At 41.6% G+C, this 23798-nt stretch overlaps 1 protein-coding gene across 2 annotated transcripts in view; it reads right to left on the bottom strand.

The window, feature by feature from the left end:
* Positions 1-23472, bottom strand: part of MYLK4 (myosin light chain kinase family member 4) — a 158584-nt gene extending 135112 nt beyond the window's left edge. For both annotated transcript variants that reach the window (XM_015557472.1, XM_015557430.1), the window contains exon 1: positions 23208-23472. In XM_015557472.1, coding sequence (XP_015412958.1) covers positions 23208-23348 — 141 coding nt within the window. In that variant the 5' untranslated portion in view covers positions 23349-23472. The remainder of the gene's footprint in view (positions 1-23207) is intronic.
* Positions 23473-23798: the final 326 nt, after the last annotated feature.

Below are 23798 nucleotides of genomic sequence, written 5' to 3'. Positions count from 1 at the left end.
AAGTTCCTCAGAGGGATGTAGAAGATTCTTGAGTAACCTTATAACTGTGGTTTTGAACTCTATATCCAGTAGTTTGCTTTCCTCAATTTTTTTCATTCATGACATATTTCTTTGTCTCTGCATTTTGGCTGCTTCCCTGTATTGATAGAGTGGCTTTGTGTGATTGGTGTCCTATAGGACCCAGTGCCTCAGCCTCCCAATCACCTGAGGTGGACACTCTTGGTGCACCCCTTTGTGGGCTGGGTGCACAGTCTTGTTGTAGTTAATCCTTGTTTGCTGTTGGTATCACTGGGAGGAATTTATCTCCAGGCCAATTGGCTGTGAGGATCTGCTGTGTCTATAGTGGAAGAACTGCTGTGCTGGAGACACCCTTATGGGGCAGGACTTGCTTCCGTGAGGCTTTGGTGCTCACTGAGTCTGCCTCTTGAGTGTGTCACTTATGGATGTGAGGAGTTGAAATCTGGTATCTGACCACTGGGTACAATGGCTCCTGGATCTCAAGGAGGTGCAAAGTCAGCTACTGTGTGAGGCCACCCAGCAGGAGCTACAGCGAGATCTGCAGATTTCTCCTCTCTGTTTGGGGTTTGGAAGTTTTGGAGCTCTCTGACCCAGCTGCAGTTTGTTATGTTAGGCTGCGAAAGGACAGGCAATTCATATGCAAAAGCTGCTGCACACAGCTTGGGTGGGGTTGTAAATTGGGTGGGACAGGGTCTCAGGGAATCACCAGGGCAGAGCAATCAGCGATGGCTTCCAGTCAGCCATCTCAGTGTCTCCACGTCCCCGAGTCTCCGCGTCCCCACCTCCTGTGCCCCCACACAGTAACAATGATCCCTGAGAGCACCTCTGCAAGAAAGCCATCCTCGCTTTCCAACCCGATGCCAGATAGTCCAGTTTCGCCCCGTAGGAGTCTGGGTCCCCAGAGTCTCGCCAGAAACTGGAGTTCAGAGTAGTCGGGAGCTTGTATCTCCCTTCCAATTGAAAAAAACAGTGCACCCAGTTGCCAGCCCGTTTCACATGCCTCCACACCTCTGTTCTTGGAGCCACCATACCTCCTACCCAGACTCAATGCCCTCTTTTCTTTCCTTCTAGTTGTAGAACTTCCACTCAGCCAGCTTTCCCATGGTTCTGGATGATAGCCATTTTGTCTTTTAGTTGTAGTTTTGGTGTGGTTGTGGGAGGCAGCATGTACAGGTGTATAACTTATGCTGCCATCTTGGTTCTCCCTAAATTAAATCTTGATATGCAGAGCATTGTTAAAAATAACCTCAAAGGTACTGGGGGAATGTGCCTCAGAATTCAGCCTACACCGGGACTCAAGTATTTAAAAAATCAACTTTGGAGAGTCCCAGGAGTTCATCTCCTTCAAACCCATTGCAAGATATCCTGACAAGTGGTCATCCAGCTTCAAGCTGATGACTGCTAGTATTGGGAAGGTCTGTTCTTATTTACCAATGTTAGTACTCCTGGTCCTTTATCTTTAAGATGCTAACTTGGAGGAGTTTACCAAGGAGCAAGGGGTGGGCAATGGCACTGAGCTGTCTCTTCCCTTGGCATATTTCTCTCATTTTCAGTTGCTCACATTACCAAACATCTCACACTGTTAAGGGGCCATTTCTAAAAATGCTAAGAAATAATCCGCATCTCCAATGAATTTAGGGAATGAATACTGCTTGCAAGTCCAAAAATGGTGCTGTGACTCTAAAACTGCAAAAATGCAAAAAAAAAAAAAAAGTAAAATGTGTCAAGTTACAGACTCACTTTTGTAATAAAGAGCAGAGAAGATGTAGTAGGTGAGAGGAAGGAAGGAGGTCTGGGCACACAAAGCCTACCCATTTGCCAGGAAATGGTTTTATGTTTTGAGAATTTAAGTGAGTGGTTTGCATGAAACCAGAACTCAGTATGAGATGTCTGCTTAAGTAAATCCCACCCTTGACACACTCTCCTCTTAGCCATTACTCTCCTCAACTTAGAGGAGACAAAAGCCAAAAAGCCATGCTCAGAGTTGCTAGGCCATTATAAGAGGAGAATGCACAAGGAAGAGTAGGAGTGGCTCAGAGAAAGCCCAGACCAAGCAGCCTCCAATTCCCTGGCTCAGCTACTGTACAATTAACCATGTGATACGCAGGTTGAAACAACTTTCTGTATAAACACTGGATGATTACCTTACAGCAGGAAAGACCAACTTTGTGATATGTCAGATTCTGTTATTATTTGAAATGTGGTCCTAGGAAAGTCTACTGTGGGATGTCAGAGAATATAGATGCAGGCAGATGAGCAGAAATGATGCAGGTGTGGGAAATTTGCTTTTTTCTGATCTCATTGTCATTCTTCACGAATCTTAAAGAACTGGCTCCATGAACTAGATCAAAGTCAAAAGCAGCTACCCTTTAAAACAGAATAAAACAGAATAGAACTCCTCCCTGCCTCAAACACAAAACATTTGTATGCTACTACTCTACGATTCTGGCCCCAAGGAAGAAGTGAAATACCGGAAAGCCCCACATGGATTTCAGGGTACAAGTGGACTTTAGAAGGGTGGGGGAAGGCCAGGAAGTGGGGCTGACCTGCAGCTGGGTGCAGGGGACAGCGAGTGGAGGGGGGGGGGGGTTGAAACCTCCTCCTATTCATCCAGAGTCTCAGGTGTACAACTTCCCCCCCATAAGTGGGCAGAAGTCCCCAAGGATGGCTGTTCTTTCTAAGAAAGCTAAATAAAGTCAGTGTTTCCAAAACTTCAGAAAAGCCTAAGAATAACTGGGGGTTATATTTAAATGTAAGGATCATAAATTTGATCTCATAGGTCTGGAGGTGGCTCAGAAGTCAAATCAATAGTAACATGGTTGGTTCATATCTGTTGTTGTTGTTGTATTATTATCATCATCATCATCATCTAGCACTTTCTGATGACTTAGAATGGCCTGGCACTGCCCTTACTTAATCGACCTCAATCTTAGAAGGGTTCATTTTCCCTTTCTACACACAATTAAACCAAGGCATGGAAAGGTTAAGAAATGAGTCCAAGGTCACTTGACTAGTAAGTGGCAGAGCTGATATCTTGATTTTTAAAGGTGACCCATATTCCACAGTTTGAAAAACGAAGTCCCCAAAAGTGGCATCAGACATTGGGTAGCAAAACATTTGGGGTAATGAAAATTTACTGTTTTCTGCAAAGCAAGAGGTTGGCACCTCGCCCTCTGAGGGGCCACTTCTATGCATTTAACTCATTATGTATTCCTTGAAGAAAGAGTTTTTGTTGTTGTTGTTTTAAGTTTGATACTGCCCCACCTTCAGGAGATTCCACCTTTTATTGGGCTCTTGGTGGCCTTGAGCCTACCTACTGCTCCATCCTCACCTTCTGTCACTTCCCTTTTACCTCTGCCTGCCGGGCTCTGCTCAGCGGTGCACTCTCTTCTATCTGTGATTTTCCTCACTGCCCCCACCCCATTGGCTTCCTCACTCTCCTCAGGCCTGGTTCTACTGAGACTCCAGCTGAGGCTGAGGCTGGGAACCAACTCATGGTCCACAGAATGCATTTCTCTTCTGCTGTGGTTATCACCATGACCAAAAGGCCTCTGTACCTGGCAAGTTTCTCTTCACCAATGCAGAAATAGAGTCAATTCGTGACTGCTTTTTCCTGGTTTTCAAATTAACTCATCACACCCTCTCCTCCCAATCAGATTCCACTTCCTCCACCAAGAAGAGGAAGCTGGACAGTGCCCACTACCCGTGGTCTCAGGTCTCTGCTACTCTGCCCTCTGCTGCTGCCTCCCCAGTGGGCCGCTACAGTGTCTGGCACTACAAGGACAACTTTGCAGATATCTATCGGAGTGCTCAAGCAATGGGTCACCTGTGCTCCCACTCCCTTCTGTGGGATAGCCCGACTGCACTCACACCTGGCTCCCCACTTTCTAGCTCATAGCCACGGCCACAGAACACCTTCTGGGCAGCAACTCACAAGCCATGCTCTGTTTCTGCGCAAATAAAGATGCAGGACAGCCCTATCCACTCAGTGGATGGAGCGTTTGCCTGCAGACTGAAGGGTCCCAGGTTTGATTCTGGTCAAGGGCACAGGCCTGGGTTGTGGGCTCGATTCCCAGTGTGGGCGTGCAGGAGGCAGCCAATCAATGATTCTCTCTCAGCATTGATGTTTCTATCTCTCTCTCCCTCTCTCTTCCTCTCTGAAATCAATAAAAATATATTAAAAACAAAACAACAACAAAAAATGCATGTTGCCCAGTAAAATTTGAATATCAACAAACAATGAGTAACTTTCTGGTATAAGTATGTCCCAAGTATTACATGAACATATTTATACTAAAAATGACACATTGTTTATCTGCAATTCACATATCACTTGGCAGCCCTTCCGTGCCTGCCCCCTGCAGCCCAGGGCAGACACCCTGGAGAAGAGTCTCCTTGGGCCTCTGAGGGTAATTTCCAGACTAGACTTCAGCTCATAGATTCATTTAGTGACTTTGAACCTCACTGGGGAGAAAGTGAAGGCCTCATATTTTTTTTTCTTTCCAGGAGGTTCCTCCTCAAGGGCATTTTTCAACATTTACACAGCAAAACCATTGGAAAAGGAGTCGCTAATGAACTACACAGGATCATGTTAAAAAATAAATCCTGGAAGCAGTTTCTGTGATATTTTTCACATATGTAACCCAAAAGGGTCAATTGAGCAATTCCTCCCTACAGAAACACTGGGCTCAAGACCACTTTTTACCTCCTCTGGAGGCAGTCTGCAAATGCTAGCTTTTGTCCTCTCTAAAGCACCACCTCACTGGGAAACCCACTGCTCTTCCTCTACAAATGCATTATCTGGAGTCTTCTTCACCAATGTCAGCAGTTTGACAAGGAGAAATGGCAGCTCCCTAAGGAAAAAGGTCTGCGTTCCCGCAAGACGCCCACATTTGCTGTATGCTCCACACACTCATTGCAGAAGCTCTTCCAGGGGCAAATGAGCAGCAAGCCGCTTGTGCTCCCTGGGCCAAACCCAAGAAAGGGATGTTGTTTTCTTCTCCTCTGAGCATTGTCTGCAGTCAGGATGTCAGCCCACAGGGCATTCAGAAGGATGTCCCCACGGACCCTCTGCCCTAGAGAAAGCACCTTTGTAAGTCATGCACAAAGCTACTTTGCCAGGTTGGAGCAACCCTCTCACCCTAGGAGGATTGTCCAGGGCAGGAGAAGGAAGGATGGGGAAACAGAGCCAAGAGTCAAATCTCAAAAGCCCAGTTTTCCTTAACTGCAGCATTGAATAAAGGGCCCTAATCAGCCACCAGAGCAGGTCCCTGTGTGGGTAAAGGCTCTGGGTTCACTTAGGAGACTAATTTTCAAACTACATTCTCTTACTCAGCACTTTTAGTCAAAATAATCAGTCCAGTGTCTGAGGAGGGAGAGGGAATGAATGGGGCAGTGTAAGAACCCCTTGCTGCTAATGAAATATTTAGAAATCTAGGACTGGGATGTCCTGTACCTCTTAGTACAGAGAAGACGCTTACCGTGACCCCCGCACCCAGGGTGTTTTTTTAAATTTTATTTGCAAGAAGAAAAAAAATAGAATTTATGAACCTTAAAAAAACATAAAGTGAAAAATTATTCATTAGCACAGCAAAGACCTATTTCCAGGAAACGGGTTTTAAAAGAAAATTCTTGACGTCCTGAGGTTAAACCAGGAGGTGTCGTGACTTTGGAAGTGAGCAATGAAAGGGCCTCTGTGTCCAGGTGCGGGGTCGGCTGGCCTCGCTTCATATGTGAAAGGAGACTGGTTAAAGTCCTGGTCGTCGTCCAAAAATACCCTGGCAGTTAGCATCCTGCATTAAAATTTATAACCCATGAAAGGCCTTTTCTTACAGAAAAGTTAATTCAGGCTGGATAGCTTGAAAAAAAAAAACACAACAGTATTTAAAAGGGGTAGTCATCAGAAGTGGTTATATGGAAACTAGAGGTAAGTAATGCTTTCTGCTCTCCCAAAACATACTAAAAATATAGCAATAGTAATTTCAGAAGGAAGGGAAATAGCACCATTTCTAAGACGTCCCAGGAATGAGCCCTGGAACCACCAGAATTAACATTTAGGGGTGACAAAATAAAGGTAGAAATATTAGCAAGAAATCAGATCTGTCAAAGGGATGGAAGCAGGCTGCCCTTTGGTGTCTCTGCTCAGGGGCAGCTAAGAGGTGCCACTCTCTCCGGATTGTAGCCAGGCAGGTCTGAAAGGGCATGCAGCCTCTAAGCCATGCCCCTGGCTGCTCTCCCCTCTCTCTCTGCCTTGCCCCTCCTTCACTGCCCTGGTGATGAAACCTCATTGAGCCTCCTCTGCTGCTCTGGCTCTATTCCTGCTCATCCTTCAGGTGCAAACAGAAACACCACTTGTTCAAAAAGGCCCTTCTTAATCTATAAACATTGGGTGCTCCACTGCATCTGTTCTTCTCTTAACCTTCAGCACTCTTTTCCATTGCCTGGCTTCTCTGTAAGATTGGGGGGTCTTTTATTCATCACTGTATCCAACCTCTCCCACTTACCCATTGGGTGCTCAACAAATATTGATGAAATAAATAAATGCCAGACTTTGTGATTCCACTTTCATATATCTATTTTATCTTTTATTCTAAAGGACTTGAAGTCTTGACTCCAAAGTTAGAGTTATAAGGGAATTGGGGAGAAAAAGAGAGAGAGAGAAAATGGCAGCAAGCAGGGGGGTAACACTAAAATATATGGTCAAAGCATTATCCCTTCTACAAGGCAGTAAGGTTATCTACAGGCAACCTGGCTGAGGGCTTATGAGATGACTCCATTTCCACATAAACCTAAGTGAGAGCAGAGAAAGCACTAAACACCATCCTCTGCAGGCCTGTCCCAGGAATTTAGCCTGGAGCAGGCTGCTGTGCGCTCTTTGAAAGTCATAGTCCACAAGAATCACACTTGAATGTGCCCAGTCCTGTTTTCTTCCTGATTCATATAATTAGACATTTTAGCCTCAACTAAATGATAAGCTTCTAGAGTAACAGTAGCAATCATTTACTGCTAATGGTAGCTCCTGTTTATTGAGTCCTTACTTTATACCAAGAGTAGTGCTAAGCATTTGATATACAGTCTCTATGGATTCTGTACCGCAAACCACAGTACAGTGATATTATGCATCCCATCTTTCAAATACCTTTTTAGCAAGCCACAGGAATTGACGTAGGTCCTACAGCTAATCATGACAGGCACTGTAAATTCCATTTCTTTGGTCACATCTACACATCCTATCAGATCCCTGGGCACTCGGGAAGTACCTAATAAATCCTTTCCAATCAGCCTGAGCAGAATGATGCAAGTGCTTGTATTTCTAGTCACCACAGTTCTCACCTTGGCCCACATGGACAGCCCAACTCTCTGAGCTGGACCCTGATCTCGACAAAGTGACCCCAGGATGCTGTGCTGTGCCAGGCCGGGCTGAGTAAACCCTGAAGCTGCTGGAGTCTAGGGAGAGTGTGAGATCAGCATTGTGGGAGGTTAGTCAAGTCTCTTGCTAATACAGTAAAACTGAAACTCTACAAGGTTTTGCAAGAATGGACAAAGGGACTGCGCTAGTGCTTTATCTATGCTGAGAGCAACCTCACATTGCAGAGAATTTGGGCTCCACTCCACCTACTCTTGGCTGTTCCTCCTAAACATTCTTTCACGTCCAACCTTCCCTGACCCTCTGTCCCCATCTATTTGTGGATATATTTAGGGCTAGGAACACTGGGGTTGGATTTCATTCAATTTCACAAGTAGATTCAAGGAAGGTTTACTTTACTATAATTGTTCAGACAGAGGCAGGTCCTTCTACTTGGGCTTGCAAAACAATGCTCAGCTCAATTCTTCTTTAAATCTTTGCACTCTGGCCTTCCTTTAAAATTATTTAAAGCTATGATTTTAACCTACATGAATCCTCTTTGGCTACTTCAAGTACATATCATATCTCTTCTACCAAAGTGTGAAAGAAGACAGCCTTCTCTCTGGGAAAGGTTTCTGACTCTACCGAGCATGAGAGAACAAATGTTTAATTCCACAAAGCATTTTTTTGTTTTAGTCTTGATGCAACTGATGCAAAAATGAGAGTTATGGCAGAAAATGACGTATACACATAAAAACTACAGTTACCAACATTTTTCATGACTTACTAATCTCTAGAGATCAAAATAACCTCCACAACAAAACAAGCAATAAGAGAGAAAAGAAACTCAATAATATCAGTTGATTCATGTAGCATTGACTCAGAACAATATGTGTGTGTTATTATATCAGCTAATATGTGTGTGTTATTATCAGCTTTATTGTATAGACAAGAAACCCCAAGTGGTCACAAGACTTACTAACTTAACCATAAGGGGTAATGAGTATTCATCCTCTAAAGAAAGCAAATATTTCAAATTTTCATGTATTTTTTAATAGTCTAACCAACCCCAACACTGTTATTATATCATATTCTTAGTTGCCAATTTTTATCTCCTAATATGAGCACATTTAAGGACAAAAGAAGGAAAAAGAGCTGGTTGGTAATCAAATGGCTTTATTAGAACAGTGCTAGCCACAATTCTGATGAGAATCCCCTGGGACTGGCAGTCAAGATGGCAGAGTAGGTAAACATTGTGCTCACCTCCTCCTGTGACCTGCCTGGACTCATGCTGCTAACTTTCCTCAAAGGTTCACAAACTCCAAATAAGCAGCCCCATATCTCCTGCTAAGTGGCCCCAACCCAGGCACTAGTGACAGCCAGCCTTGGCTCTCAGTTTGGCCTCTACCTGATGCCACCAAGCCTAGCACAGGTGACACCTACCTGTAGATCATTCTGTAGCTCCTACCAGGTAGCTCCAGGCCAGGCAAAGGCAGCAGCCTAATTTGACCAGCACCAGAATGCTGCCCAAGAAGCCCCAGAACCAACATACCTGATGGCCAGCTTCAGACTACACCAGAGCACCACCCAACCAGCACCACAAACAGTATACCCAAAGGGTAGAGTCAGCAAGCACCAAAGCAACACTAAAATAAATCCTGCTGGGCAAGTCCAGCCCCTGCACAACAGCTCATTCTCTGTAGACATGGCCACCTCTCACAACCAGTCACACTGAGAGTCAATCTCTCACATGACATTACAACAGGAATCAAGGCTCAACTACAATAGGAAGGCACATACAACCCACACAAGAAACAAGAGAGAACCCAGCTAAGGTGACCAGGGAGACTGCACCACTGGGCCCCATTGGACACCTATGCTGCCAAGACTGGGAGACATACAGATTTACACAATATATAGAAACATACACAACCAAAATGAGGAGACAAAGACACACATCCCAAACAAAAGGCCAGGTCAAAACTTAAGAAAAGGAACTAAACAAAATTGAGACCAACAAGTTATTAGATGCAGAGTTCAAAATACTGGTTAAAAGGGTACTCAATAAACTTAGAGGAAGAGTAGATGAACTTCATGAGACCTTCAACAAACAGGAAAGTTTAAAAAGCAGATAGAAAACATAAAAAGAACCAGTCAAAAATGAAGAATGCAATAACTGAAATGAAGAATGTATTAGATGAAATCAATATCAGATTAGATGAAACATAAGATCTAATCCGTGGTTTAGAAGACAACATAGCATAAAACATCCATTTTGAACAGCAAAAAGAAAAAAGAATTTTTAAAATGAGGATAGTTTAAAGGACTTCTGGGACAGCAGCAAGCATAACAACATTCACATCATAGAGGTGTCAGAAGGAAAGAGGGAAAACAAAGGATTGAAAACCTATTTGAAAAAAATAATTTGAAAACTTTCCTAACCTGAACAAGGAAATACACATAGAAGTCCCAGGAAGCACAGAGAGCCCCAAACAAGATGAACCCAAAAGGCACACACCAAGACACATAATAATTAAAATTCCAAAGGTTAAAGACAAAGATAAAATCTTAAAAGCAATAAGAGAAAAGCAGTTCCTTACCTACGAGGGAGCTCCCAGATGACTGATGATTTCTTAGCAGAAACTTTGCAGGCCAGAAGGGATTGACATGGAATATACAAACTGATGAAAAGTAAGGATCTACCATCAAAATTACTATCATTACTATACCCAGAAAGACTAGCATTTTGAATCAAAGGAGGGATTAAAGCATTCCCAGACAAGAAAAAACTAAAGGAGTTCATCACCGCCAAACCACTATTACAAGAAATGTTAAAGGGACTTTAAAAAAAATGTTCAAAAATATGAATAAGAAAATATTACAAAAAAAATTCTCACTGACAAAGGCAAACACAGAATAGAAGCAGTGGATGCACTAACACTGTAATTAGTCAAAGGTTAAAAGGCAAAAATAGGAAGATCATGTGTAATTACAACAGTAAATTAAGGGATACACACACAAAAAAAGAAGTAAAAAAGTAACAACAAAAATATAAATGTGGAGGGAGTGGTAAAATGATGATTCTAGAATGTGTTCAATCTTAAGGGACTATCTGCTTTAAAAGACTGCAAAAACATAGGTTGGTATATATGAAGCACATTGCAACCACAGACAAAAAAAACTGTAAGAAATAAAGAGAAAGAAATCCAAAGACAACACTGCAGAAAGTCATCAACATACAAGAGAAGAGAGCAGCAGAATAATGAACAGGGAACAACTTCAAAAACAATCAGAAAGCAATTAATAAAATGGCAAGAACTACCTACCTATCAATGATTACTTTAAATGTAAATGGATTAAATATTTCAATCAAAAGACAAATGGGTAAAGAAGAAGTGGTACATATATACAATGAAATACTACTTGGTCTTAAAAAAGAACAAAGTCTTACCATTTGTGACAGCATGGGTGAACATAGAAGATACTACGCTAAGTGAAATAAGTCACACAGAGAAAGATAAATGCCATATAATTGCACTTATATGTGGAATCTAAAAAACAGAATAAACACAAATAAGTGAAACAGAAACAGACTCACAGAGACAGAGAACAAACTGATGGTTACCAGATCGGAGGGTAGTTAGAGGGCTGGGTGAAAAAGGTGAAGGCATTAATAAGTACTAATTGTTAGTTACAAAACAATCATGGGATATAAAGTACAGCTTAGGATATATAGTCAATAATGTTGTAATAAGTATGTGTGGTGTCAGGTAGATGGAAGACTTATTGGGGGGATCACTTCATAAGTTATAAAAATGTGTAACTGCTATGCTGTGTACCTGAACTAATATAATATTGAATGTCAACTTTAATTGAAACATGAAAAGTAAAATTAAAAAGAACAATAAAATAAAAGCTATCATTAATCCCTTCCAAAAAAAATAAACAAAATAAATGAACAAACAAAACAGAAATAAACTCCTAGATACAGAGAACATTTTGGTAGTTGCCAGATAGGAGGGGATTTGGGGGATGAATGAAAAGGGGAAGGGACTAAGATACACAAATTTCCAATTATAAAAACAGTCACAGAGATGCAAAGTACAACATAGAAAATTTAGTCCATAATACATGGTAAGGCAAAAGTAGGTTTACAGTTGTGAGTACATGAAACAGTTTATTCTTGTATCGTTAGTTATTAATTTTTGTATTATTTTCCATACAAATAACTGTAAAACTACTTTGACCCACCCTATATTGTACTACCTATTAGTTTTGGATGGGTATTAGACTTATTAGAGGATCAATTAATAAGTTATATAAATGTCTAATGACTATATTGTATAACTGAAACTAATATAATATTGTTTATCAGCTACAATTGAAAACAAAACAAAAAATTTTTTAGTGAATCTCCTAGAGGGTTATTAAAAACACAGATGCCCAGGCTCCACTCATGGAGATTCTGCATCCATAGTTTATTGGGCCTAGGGGTCTGTATACTTGCTCACCAAGCCCCCTCCATGATTCTCAACTTCAGGAGAGTTTGAGAAACACCACCTTTGCACAGTGGTTCCTAACCCAGATAAGCAAGGATCAGAGTCACATACAAAGTCAAGGTCATTTACCCAATGTGAGTGGCAAACTCACAGGTACCAGTGATCTTCCCATTTGACCGTAGGACCTCCTGAATTTAAAGTCATCCTAAAACCAGCAAGAGTTGAATGAAAAGGATTCAGCCACTCTGCAAGACATGTTCTCTTTTTTACATACTAGAAAGTACCTGCAGAAGTAACTGAGTTGCAAGTTAGATTCTCACGTACTATATTCCTTTACTCGGTACATATGTGGCTTTCATATAAACTGCCTGCTGCTTTGTCGACAAGAGCAGACCAAGGAATTTCTATGACATAGCATCTCACCACAGGGCCACACCACCTTCAGATGGGTGAGAATCTGCATGGCCCAACACATCTCTGAGACTCAGTGTGGCCCTCACAGGGAAGGCAGGCCACACCCGGCTTTTCACGTGTTCTCTCACCCTTCTTATCTAACTGGCCACAGTACCAAGTTCTGCATTTTGTCTGCCTGGGAAATCTAATGGAAAGAACTATTATTAGACATATTTATTTTACCAAGGAAAATATGCTCTGAAAACGTTCAAGAAAGGATTTGGGATATTGCCTGGTTCCCAAGGATCAGCCTGAGAGACCCATGGGGGAATATATATTATATACTTAGGTAAACATATTCACAATTGTAATAGTAAACGTCTAGTTTTCTTTCAGCAATTTTTTTACAGCAAACTTTAATTGACCTTCATTTTTCAATTGCTGTAGGTAACGAATATTCTAGTGTTTCTCAAACCTTAATGCGCACATTAACCATCCAGGAATCTTGTGAAAATGCAGGTTCCTATTTTGTAGGTCTGGGTGGAACCAGGTGGTGCTGACAAGTTACAGACCACTCTCAGAGCAAGAGATTCTTGTTGTTAGTGAATGATCACCATCATCACACATAAAATAACAACTTTCAAAGATTAGAACATAAAAAAGAAGCAAGCAAACATATAAAAACTGTGTTAAAATTAACACATTCTTTCTTGGATCTCATTTCAAAAGGGACTTCAGAATCTATGCAATGCCTCTTGGCTGTTCATTCAATTTTATTAGAGTCATTTCAGAGTGCAAGTTGATAGGCAAATTTTGACTTGAAAGGAAGAAGAGGTAGAAGATTGCCTTGTTCTTCAGAAGGGAGCAGAAAGCACCCAGAAGTACATGCAGGTATCTCTTATAGAGAACAATTTAATCTGTGGGTAAATTAAGAAAGCTGTAGTATATCAGATCACACCAACCTCTCTAAATTGATTCTGCCAGTCTAGAAATGATTACAACTTATTCAAGTCAGCCTCCTGGAACTCTGGGGAGAAATGTCCAACACTAATATTACTCCAAATAGCTGTTTGGAAATTGGCCCTACTCATTACTTTGTTTAAATATTTGAACCAAGTATATGAATAATTATGCTCACTTCTAAGGCTAAAATATGAGATGTACTAGTAATAACTAGTACACAGATGAAAATTGACTTTCATAACACAGTTGTTATGAGGACACAAAGGACACAGGGAGCGATCCTCAGCTTTTCAATAGGAGGCCCAAGCATGAAATAAGAACACCAAACCCATTCCTACAAACGGTACAGGGTACTTAAACGGGGTACTTAAAGGCTGATGTAGTCAATGCAAACTCAGAGGTCAGATTAGGATCAACTGTGGAGGGATTTGAAACTGACCTTGAAGAACAGAAAGGGGTTCAAAAGGCATAGAACTGAAGCAAGAATGAGGGCAATGGTCATGAAACATAAAAAGTGGGAACAAAAATTAAATTTGGGGTCACATCTACGTGCTAACAGATAGGTTAACTAATTCAATCTTCCCAATTATCCTGCAAAGTTGTGCTTTTACACCATTTTCATGAACACAATACTGAGGCTCAGGTTAAATGATGAAGGCCACACAGCTGGTAAGAGTCCCCACATAGACTTAAATCTGGGTCTGTTTGATACCAAAGTCAATAACTGGTCTTCTGTCAACAAACCAGCATTCCCCAGGGCATATGTTAGGCACCCTAAGATGTGAATATAAATCAGGAAACAGAGGAGTTCAGTGGTCAAATAAATTTTGAAACTTCTTATGATAAATACTAATGCTAATAATGTTTCAAGTAAATGTAATAGCTTAACATTTATTAAATGTTTCTCGTGTGTGGTTGAAAATAGTTTTGCTATTGTCACTTGAACAGGGAGACCTCTCACAGCCTTTAAGTTTTTAAATATTTTTATTGATTTTTGAGAGAGAGAGAGAGAAACATCGATGTGAAAGAACGTTGATCGGTTGCCTCTCATACGTGCCCCTGACTAAGGATCAAACTTGCAACCTAGGTATATGCCCTGACCAGAAACTGAACCTACAACCTTTCAGTGTGTAGGACAATGTTCCAACCAACTGAGCCACACATGCCAGGGCAGAGCTTTTAATATTTTAACATGCATTGAGGATTTCCAATATTATGTGTTGAGCAATAATATTAATAATCTCACATAAGATGATGCTGATCATGCAAGCACATGATATTAAAGTAGGATAATTGGAAATGGATCAATAAGCTTCAACTCTAAGTCATTATCTTCTGTTGGGCAAGCTTAAGAGTTAGACATTATGCCTGGTAACTTCCCATTCTTTCCTTTATCTCCAGTTAATTTTATTAGAATAGACAACTCTGTAATAAATTGTGTGTGGCCGTCTGAGCTCGAGACCAGGAATGGTTCTCAGGGAATGAGGACAGGAAGTTGGGAGGTGGGAATGTAGCTTCTCCTGTGGTATACAACAGCTGGGGAAATCAGGTCTGATCGTCCACCACTTGAAATATTGAGACTAAGTTTCTGGACAGCGCACCAGTGGAATTTCTCCCACCTGCTTTGTCATGACAGTGATAGCAATTGTTGTAATTTGTGAGTTTATAAATCTTTGTAAACTGCATCAAGCTTGAACAAACCACTCATTGTCCAATTCCCATGTCATGTTGGGTAATGTGTTCAATAAAATAATAGTCTCTGCCTTCTCTCATGTTCTACTAAGACCATGTGGCCAAATCCTCTATATCAAAAAAGATGATCCCATCATTAAGAGTTTCAACCTTTTCATTTTTAAAGTCCTATTCCCATTATCCTGTATGTAGAACTGCATGCAATGCCTTTCTCCCTCTGAAGAGAAGATAACTCAATTTCTCTGTACATATCCTTAAGTGACAGTGGGAGAAACAAACCCATTTTGCCATCATCCCAGTGGGAATAAAAAGGAGAGGTCTGAGAAACCTTTCAAGATGCCACATACAGAATTTGTTATCTGATGTCCGATAGGATGTGACAGGGAATAGAAAGGGTCAATATTGCAGGATGGTGAGGTGCCAAAATCACTAAGATTTCCAGTCTAGTCACTGTAAAATAAGGAAGGAAATTCAAGGTGGAAAGATGTTAAAGGAGAAGAGTCCTTCAGGAAACTAGACCTGTGGGACTCATAGCAGGAAAGAGACAAGGCCACCAAAAAGATGCCCAGTGTCGCATAAAGCTTCCTATTTGGTTTACGGAGCACTTTCTCCATGCTAAGTATGATGTTAACTGGATTCTACAACAGTCCTGTGGGGTCAGTATCATTAGCCCCAGATGAGGAAATGGGCTGAGAGAGGCTCGATACTGTGCTCAGTGTCCTAAAGATAGCAGGAGGCAGAAATGAAATTCAATCTGTAGTCTCACACTGAACATACCAGACAGTAAACAATGTCTCATGTTGTAACTTCTCATTATTAGGTAAACCGTGTGTATGCAAACCACCCAAACACCTGATCTATCTTTAGTGAAAAGCCAATTTCATTTAATAGTCAAGACATAATTATGATTAATAAAGTATGGAAAATATAAAAACTTATGCACTGTATAACAAAAAAATTAAGTATTTTTGAGCATGCTGACAAACAGTATCCTATATAATAAAAGCCTAATATGCTAAGTGTCCGGTTGTTCAGTCGACCGTTCAACCAATCAAAGCATAATATGCTAATGACATGCTAAGGCCGCTCAACCACTCACTATGATGTGCACTGACCACCAGGGGGCAGACACTCCAACCAGTAGGTTAGCTTGCTGCTGGGGTCTGGCCTATCAGGACTGAGTGAGACAGGCTGGACATGCCCCGGAGTCTTCCTGCATCCCTTCCCAGCCCCAATCGTGCACTGGAGGGGCCCCTCAGCCTGGCCTGCAGCCTCTTGCAATCTTGGACCCCTCAGGGGATGTTGGAGAGCTGGTTTCGGCCCTATCCCCAGACCAGGCCAAGGGACCTCACTGTTGCACAAATTCATGCACCAGGCCTCTAGTTTAGTTTATAAACTCCCAAAATTATTATATGCTTGAGATAATCACCAGTCCCAGTGTATTCTTCCGGTGTTCATTAACCAACAGCTGAGAGAGTGTGCTGACTGCAGACCCATGACACTGATTCCAACAATTTGTTTTCTCCTGAAGTGCTCTGATTTCACCACGGGGTTGTAGAAACTTTCATAACTTCTGCCCACTAGAGGTCACTGTTACATCGTGGTCCCAGAGCCAAGCCTTGGTTTGCCTTGAAAAATGAACTAGCTCCTGTTACCCATAGGTTCTGGCTATGTTTACATCTTTGTGCCTAGAGTCTATATTAATTTACTCGATAAAGAATTGGAACAAAGAGCCAAAACAATCATCAAATGTGAACTATGTTTCAGATTACGTGAAGATAATACAAATTGTCCTTAGAAAATTTATCAGAGATAATTTTTCTTCAAATTTGAATTTAAAACATTTCGTTTTAAAAAGTACATTCTAGTTAAATTGTCTATAGATAAGCTGAATTATCTATGTCATGTGTTGGGCAAACTAATCCATTCAAAGAGAAATAACATGGTATATAGTTGCATAACCTTTAGGCAAGTCCCTGGCATCACTAAGTCTCAGTTTACTTAGCTATAAAAAAGAGATGATTATATCAAATTCATGGGGCCATTGTGAGGATTAACTGAAGTGCTTGCCATGTGCAAAGTACTTATCACAGTGCCTAGAACACAAGCAACGCAACATAAATGTCAGAAATTGTTAGTATTCTCTACAGAGCCCAGCAGGGTAGTGCCTGCAGGTTTAAATGAGTTCATATTTGTGAAATGCTTAGCACAGGATCTGGCACACAGCAAGGACCATTTACATATTTGTTAAATAAGTAAATAGACCCATGTTTAAATCTTAAATAGTGCAAAAACAGCCTAAAGAATGTAGAAACTTACTCATATCATAATAGCAATTCAACATGCTCATTCTAGAAGGTTGGGAAGAAGTGAGACTAACACTTGTAATTATCAATTTTTAAATTTCTAAGTAACAAGAATTTTCCAAGTAGTTTAAAGAAAGACATTAACATAAAACACCTCTATAAATATGTTGAGCTACAGACTGAAAGAGCCTTTTGCAACTCAAACGTATCTCCTATACTTATCCTTTAAGTAAATGATCATGTTTTATCAGATTCTTCCTCTCTTTGAGAGTGTCAGAGACCTTTGTAAATGAAATTTCTTGCATCTTTGAGTTCCAAGTAGCTGCTCTGCAAACCTGTGTTATATTTGGCAATAATTATGGGAGAATCCCAGCAGGTTCAATGCTGTCTTTTGTGCAGCGGGGGGCTCAGCAATTCTTTATTGAGTAAATTAATACGGAAACTAGGCACAAAGATTTAAATGAATATTTACACTGATATAGTCCAATTAAGTACATTTTTATTCCTGCTTCATCAAGGACATTCTTAAGCAAGACTGGCTCTTTAAAAACAAATACTTGAGTGTCTAGTGATGAAAAATTGCTAGTATTACTGACTAGTGCACTTTGGTGCTGCTACTATATTTTGTGCTGAGGTGCTAGCAGTTTTACCCACTACTGCCTGTTCTTCATCAGTGCAAATGTCAAAGCAGGAAAAAGGCCAAAATATTAGAATTATTTTAAAATAGTTTTGACCTTGTAGACATTTGAAAGAGCCTTACATCTTACTCCCCCGGGGGTCCAGGGACCTCACTTTGAGAACTGCTGGTCTAGTGGATGATGTCTCAGCAAAAGACAGCCCTGGCCAATGTAGATGCTCCAAGTGTTGCCCTTGCCTGTTCCAGCTTCTCCTTCCTTGGGCAATTTGGGAAAACACCAAGAGCTGGCTTTCCTTGGGTTCAGGCTAGAGTGGGTGATGATATTTTCTGAGGCCACACTTGTGAGACTCTCTGAAGCTCTCTCCAGAGAACTAAAGGAGTTTAAGTGATTCAGAGCAATGCTAAGGTCTTTGGTAAATTCTGGGAGATTTAGAAGCTCTAAATCAAATCTTCACCCCTGCTGTTCCTTCCTCCTTTATCCCCTATGAGTTCTGGGAGCATCCAGAAGACTAAAGATATTCTAGACTCAAAGTTATCCAAACTGGAAACGGGCCAGTAGAACTGACAGGTGCTCTGGAACAGGCCCCTGTGATGGAACAATACTAGCTTTCGGCACAGGGAAGTCGAAGTTCTAGGGGTAGCCCTGGCTGGGTGGCTCGGCTCGTTAAGTGTATTCCAGTGCACTCAAAGATTTTGGGTTCCATTTTCGGTCAGGACACATACAAAATCAATAAATATATCCTCAGGTGAGAATGAAAGAAAAGGAAAGTACCAGGGGTATGCACCCTGGCATTCCAAAAAACAATGGAGCAAAAGCTCCACTTAAATTGTATGGCTGGAAGAGAGAGGTTGCTATTTTTCTAATATATTTTTATTGATTTCAGAAAAGAAGGGAGATGAAGAGAGAGAGAAAAACATCAATGATGTGAGAGAACCATTGATTGGCTGCCTCCTGCACTCCCCCTACTGGGGATTAAGCTGAAAACCCAGGAAACCCAAGCATGTGCCCTGTCTGGGAATTGAACCCATGACCACCTGATTCATAGGTTGATGCTCAACCACTGATCCATGCCAGCCAGGCAGGAGAGTACTATTATAAAACACATTATACAGAAGGTAGAGTCCTTTCCCAAGAACAAAGAAAAAATACATTGTGAATTAAAATATTGTATTTATAACTAATTTTTATAGTTACCCTTATCTTAAGTTAGCTCAGATAAGCATTGAATTGTATAAAAAGTATAAGAACAGGAGAACTTCACATCCTTGTTCACTGCTCACATTTGGAATGCAAAAACTAGAAGCTAAAGGTCAACTAGATAAGTCAGAGGTTTGGCTCTCACACCTCTAGCCTGCTCACCACCTTTTTTTAGGTTTCCTGACATCTTGTCACTGACACGAGCATTAAAGCTGAGCCTTGCCAGCTCCCAGACTGAGGCCTTGGGGAAAGTATTCTTAGAGGAGGAGCCTGGGTACAGTGAAAAAATATGATGTTCCTACCTAGAAAGAGGTGGTGCCAAGGCAGGCGGTCAGCAGGCCTTGCTGATGGTCAGCCACCCTGGCTGACCTGGAGTCTGCCCTGACCTGTGCTGGGCCCCCATGAGAAAAGGCCAGTGGGGAACCTTGATAGTGACCATGCCAAGTGCTGCCCACCTCTTTGTGAAGGAGCCTGGCTCTAACCAAAGAAAACATGGAAAGAGCATCAGAAAATGTGGTTAGAAGACAACTCTAATTTTAGGATAGTCCCTTGATGTCACAAATAGTGAGCAAGTCCATTTGGTCTCTCTTGAACTTTAAGTTCCCCCTACAGAAAAGGATTGGCCTGAGCTGACCGCCACAGTCTCTCAAGGCTGTGCCCCTAATGTTCCTAACCTTTGAGTCACAGCCTACATGCAGAGCACAGACCCGTGGTGCCCACTCGCTATGGAAATACCACAACAACCACGCCCATGAGAATCTCTGAATGCATGAAGCCACAAGCCGTGGGTTACATGCTAGTTTGTGCGAGTATCCAAATGAGCACCTGTCATTTTTACACAATCAATGGACGGCAAATCATTCTTCCCTAATTAAAAGTTGTAAATGAGGTGGAAGTGCTGCTAGGACCCGACGGGAGCCAGCACTCAACCCTATGCCACTGAAAATTCCAGGGGACAGCCCTCAACCAGTGGGGATGGCGCCAGCTGAATCAGAAGCCCCCGCAGTCCGATAGGTGAACAGCTCTGAGGTCACCACCCAGCAGTGGTCAGCTTGGCAATATGACCTCACTGGAGCTTCTCTCCTTCCCTGTTTCACACTCCTCCAGGCCCCACACCTATGCCCTTAAGTCAATTCCCAAAATGATCCATCAACAACACATGCTCTTGTCTCAGCTCTGCTTTCTGATGGGACCTCAGAAGCAACCACATGGAGAACTCTGGTCCAAGCACATAAAAAACACTAAACAAACTTTACCTGCTATCGATTTTCTATGTGTCTGCTATCTAGAGGCAATCCTTCGGCTCTCCTCTCCACTGCTGACTGCTTCTCAGTTTCTCTGGTCTTTGCTATTGTCGCTACAGGGCAGGCAGAAAATGAGAAATGAAGTTGGAAGTGCCAAACAGCACAGGGCGGAGACCTGGAAACTGTTTCCACAAGCTGACTTGGGATAACCTCATTGCTAGGGACCTAGGGTTAACTCACACACCGTTTTTAAAATTCATATGTGTTACTGTATATGTGAACATTTAGGATAAGCATATCAAGACCATGGCTTCACTCTGTTATTGATTCTGCTCATTTTTTAAATGACTTGGTATGTGAAAGTAATTAATAGGAGTAAAATGAGTATACAGATTAGCAAAAGTCATGAAGGTGGTATGTGAAAAATGAAAGTCTGGGAAACAGTAATAGATAAATGTGCTCTTTACAGCCATCATCGTGTTTAGGTAAGTCAACAGGGACATTCAGGAATTTTGTTCTCACGTACATTATACATTTTCTTATTTAGGAACACAGACTTGATTTGCAATATTTATATTTTGTACTACATCGCTTTAACTTGTAGAAAGATAAAAATAAGATATGTCTTCTTATATTACCCCAAAATAACAGAACTAGCAAGAATTTTAATTATTCTGAGAACCTGAATTGACACGACATAAATATGACTCATCGGCATGTTTGGGACAGCACGCCCAGATGACATGGCAGGTATTTTACCCATTATATTGGACAAACCTTTCAGCTGTTTCGTGTTCTAAATGGATACAGAGCACATTAATATCACCAAGAGGATTCTCTGATGTCCTTATAAACAACTGTTTTTAAAACTGCTAGGCTTATTAAAATGTCTAAGCCCGAATTTCTGAGTAATTCTTAGCAATGGAAAAAAGTGCAAGGATATGTTGTAGAAGATGATTACAGAGACTTTTTTTAAGAGTTAAAAGTTTCCAAAACTTTCTTAAATCCACACCAACACTCCTAAGTAGGCCATATATCTTGCTAACCTTTTCATTGGGAAATAGTTTGAGGGCTACATTCTCATAGCTTAGGTGAATAACATTCTTTTCCATTTGGAAGATGAAAACCCTTCTAGCATTTCCCATAGGAGATATGTTAAATAGCCAAAAATCATAAATGCTTGGGCACCAGTGACCGAGTCTGAAAACACAGACCTAATCATGATGTTAGGTCAGATCTAAAGAGATTTACAATGTTTTATGATGTCTTCTTTAAATAAAAGAAATCCATTCATGTCTATCCATGTCTTTCCCATCTCTCTTACTTTGTCCCCAAGGACAACAGACCAGATGATAAACCATTCCAAGGTTTGGCAATTCTTCTGAGAGTGACCTGAAGGATCCCAGAGATGCTTACTGTGTCAGGGTTCCCTGAAAAGTCTGAGACATCCAAAAAGCCTGAATCCCAGTCCTCTAAACACCACCACGGTGCTGAGTTGGTTGTCTCTTGTTAAATAAGGTATGAGAAAGGCATTTATATACAAGGAGGAGTAGAAGGTTTATATGGAAAACATACAATGATTAGTAAATAAAAGAATAAACTCTGTGTTTCACATACTCACAACTGTAAACCTATTTTTGCCCTCCTATATAGGCATAGGAAAATGTTGCTCAATTGCTTGGGGGAGGGAAATATTTTAACCGTAAATCATGCATTCTCAATAGGGGTAATATCACCCCCCAAGGGGGTAAAAATGATTCTTTAGGAGGGTTAAAAAAAACTTTTATTCTTTTTATGTATAAAACACAGATATATCTTTAAAATCTAAACAGATATACAGTCTATCTATGGTATTAAGATTTCATAGGGGGTGCCGAAACCGGTTTGGCTCAGTGGATAGAGCGTCGGCTTGCGGACTGAAAGGTCCCAGGTTCGATTCCGGTCAGGGGCATGTACCTGGGTTGCGGGCACATCCCCAGTGGTGGGTGTGCAGGAGGCAGCTGATCGATGTTTCTCTCATCATCGATGTTTCTAACTCTATCTCTCTCCGTCTCTCTCCCTTCCTCTCTGTAAAAAATCAATAAAATATATTTAAAAAAAAAAAAAAAAAAAAAGATTTCATAGGGGGTGTTCAATTAGGAGGGGAAAGCCAAAAGTCTCTGGAAGCGAGGTAGATGATAATGGAAAAAGCTCAGGACCACCACTGTAAATCCACTTCCTGTAGGAACAGTGGTTCAGACTGTCTTCTTTTGCATCTTCTAAACTCTTACATTGTTCTAAAAATAACTTATTCTGTGTTAACCGATAAAAACAAATTAAATATTTGGAAAGGGCTGCTTTTCCAGATGCAATACCGGCTCTTGAAAAGTGCTAATATCCTTAGAATCTGAGTTATTTTTCTTCTTTCCGAGTCCTGTTCTTTTTCTGGCTGGACTCCATTCCTGGAATAGCTATGGTATCAAGTGAAAGGCATCATGGGGCAAGGGTTCAAGGGAATAGCACAGAAGGCCACGCTGAAGAGCTTCCTCGGTAGAGAGGTCACTCTTCAGAGACTGCTTTGGCCATAGACTTCTTAACAAGGGAAAGGAGGTTCTGCTTTTGTGCTATTTTATTTTCTAATCGTCATGTAAGTAGGAGAATGAAGAGATGCTGACTTAATTTTTAGCTCCCACAGGCAAAAACAGGTCGCCAACTTTAACATGCCCCCAGGAATAGCTGCTTTGAGGTTCCCAAAAGGCAGCGCAAGTGTTGGAAACTTTGAAATGTAGCACCTGCCTCTATTATCACCGGACTCTCCTGAGAGGGCAGTCTGGGGCATGCACTCCATCCCCTTTGGTGAGCACCACTCCCTGATTGGAAACATTCAAACAAGAGTAAAACGAATCTGTCTTAGTTGAAAGTGGTAACACTACCTGTGCATCCTCAGGAGCAGGAGCCTGTCTGCGACCTCCCTGTGTCATCCTGGACCGCAGCACACGCCAGAGTAAGGGAGATGAGATGAGGCACACACTACCTACAATCCAGACGTCTTTCCTTCTAAGTGGTAGGTCCATTCTCTGGAAGCGGCTATAAAGAAGTCACCTGGCTTATATGTTCCTTCCCTTTCCCACTCTCGCACCAGCACAGGGTTGTTAGCGCTCTGCTCTGAGGAGCAGGCAGTGTGAGATCACAGAGTGCTTGCAGGGTCCTGCAATAGATGTTCCAGTTACACGATCCACAGATAATCGCCTCTTTAAAAGGAAAAATACGATGGTCTGTGTAACAGATCTGAAACAGGTGCAGGGTCAGAGAAAGACCTGTGGTGACAATTGACACCAAGGAGAAGGAGCTTGTGCCCAGTTCAAAGAGATTAGCAAGACAGAAATTGGCATCCGCCTGGATGGCTGGTCCACGCCCAGGTAGCTTCCTCCTGCCCCAAGGGTGAGGAGTAAAGAAGTGGGGTGGGGAAATGTAAATTTGAAAAATTATAAAACCTCCACCCTCATCAACGTTACTTGAGATCT

Source organism: Myotis davidii, unplaced genomic scaffold, assembly GCF_000327345.1.
Source record: "Myotis davidii unplaced genomic scaffold, ASM32734v1 scaffold230, whole genome shotgun sequence".
NCBI lineage: Eukaryota > Metazoa > Chordata > Mammalia > Chiroptera > Vespertilionidae > Myotis > Myotis davidii.
This window is presented reverse-complemented; position numbering and strand designations above follow the sequence as displayed.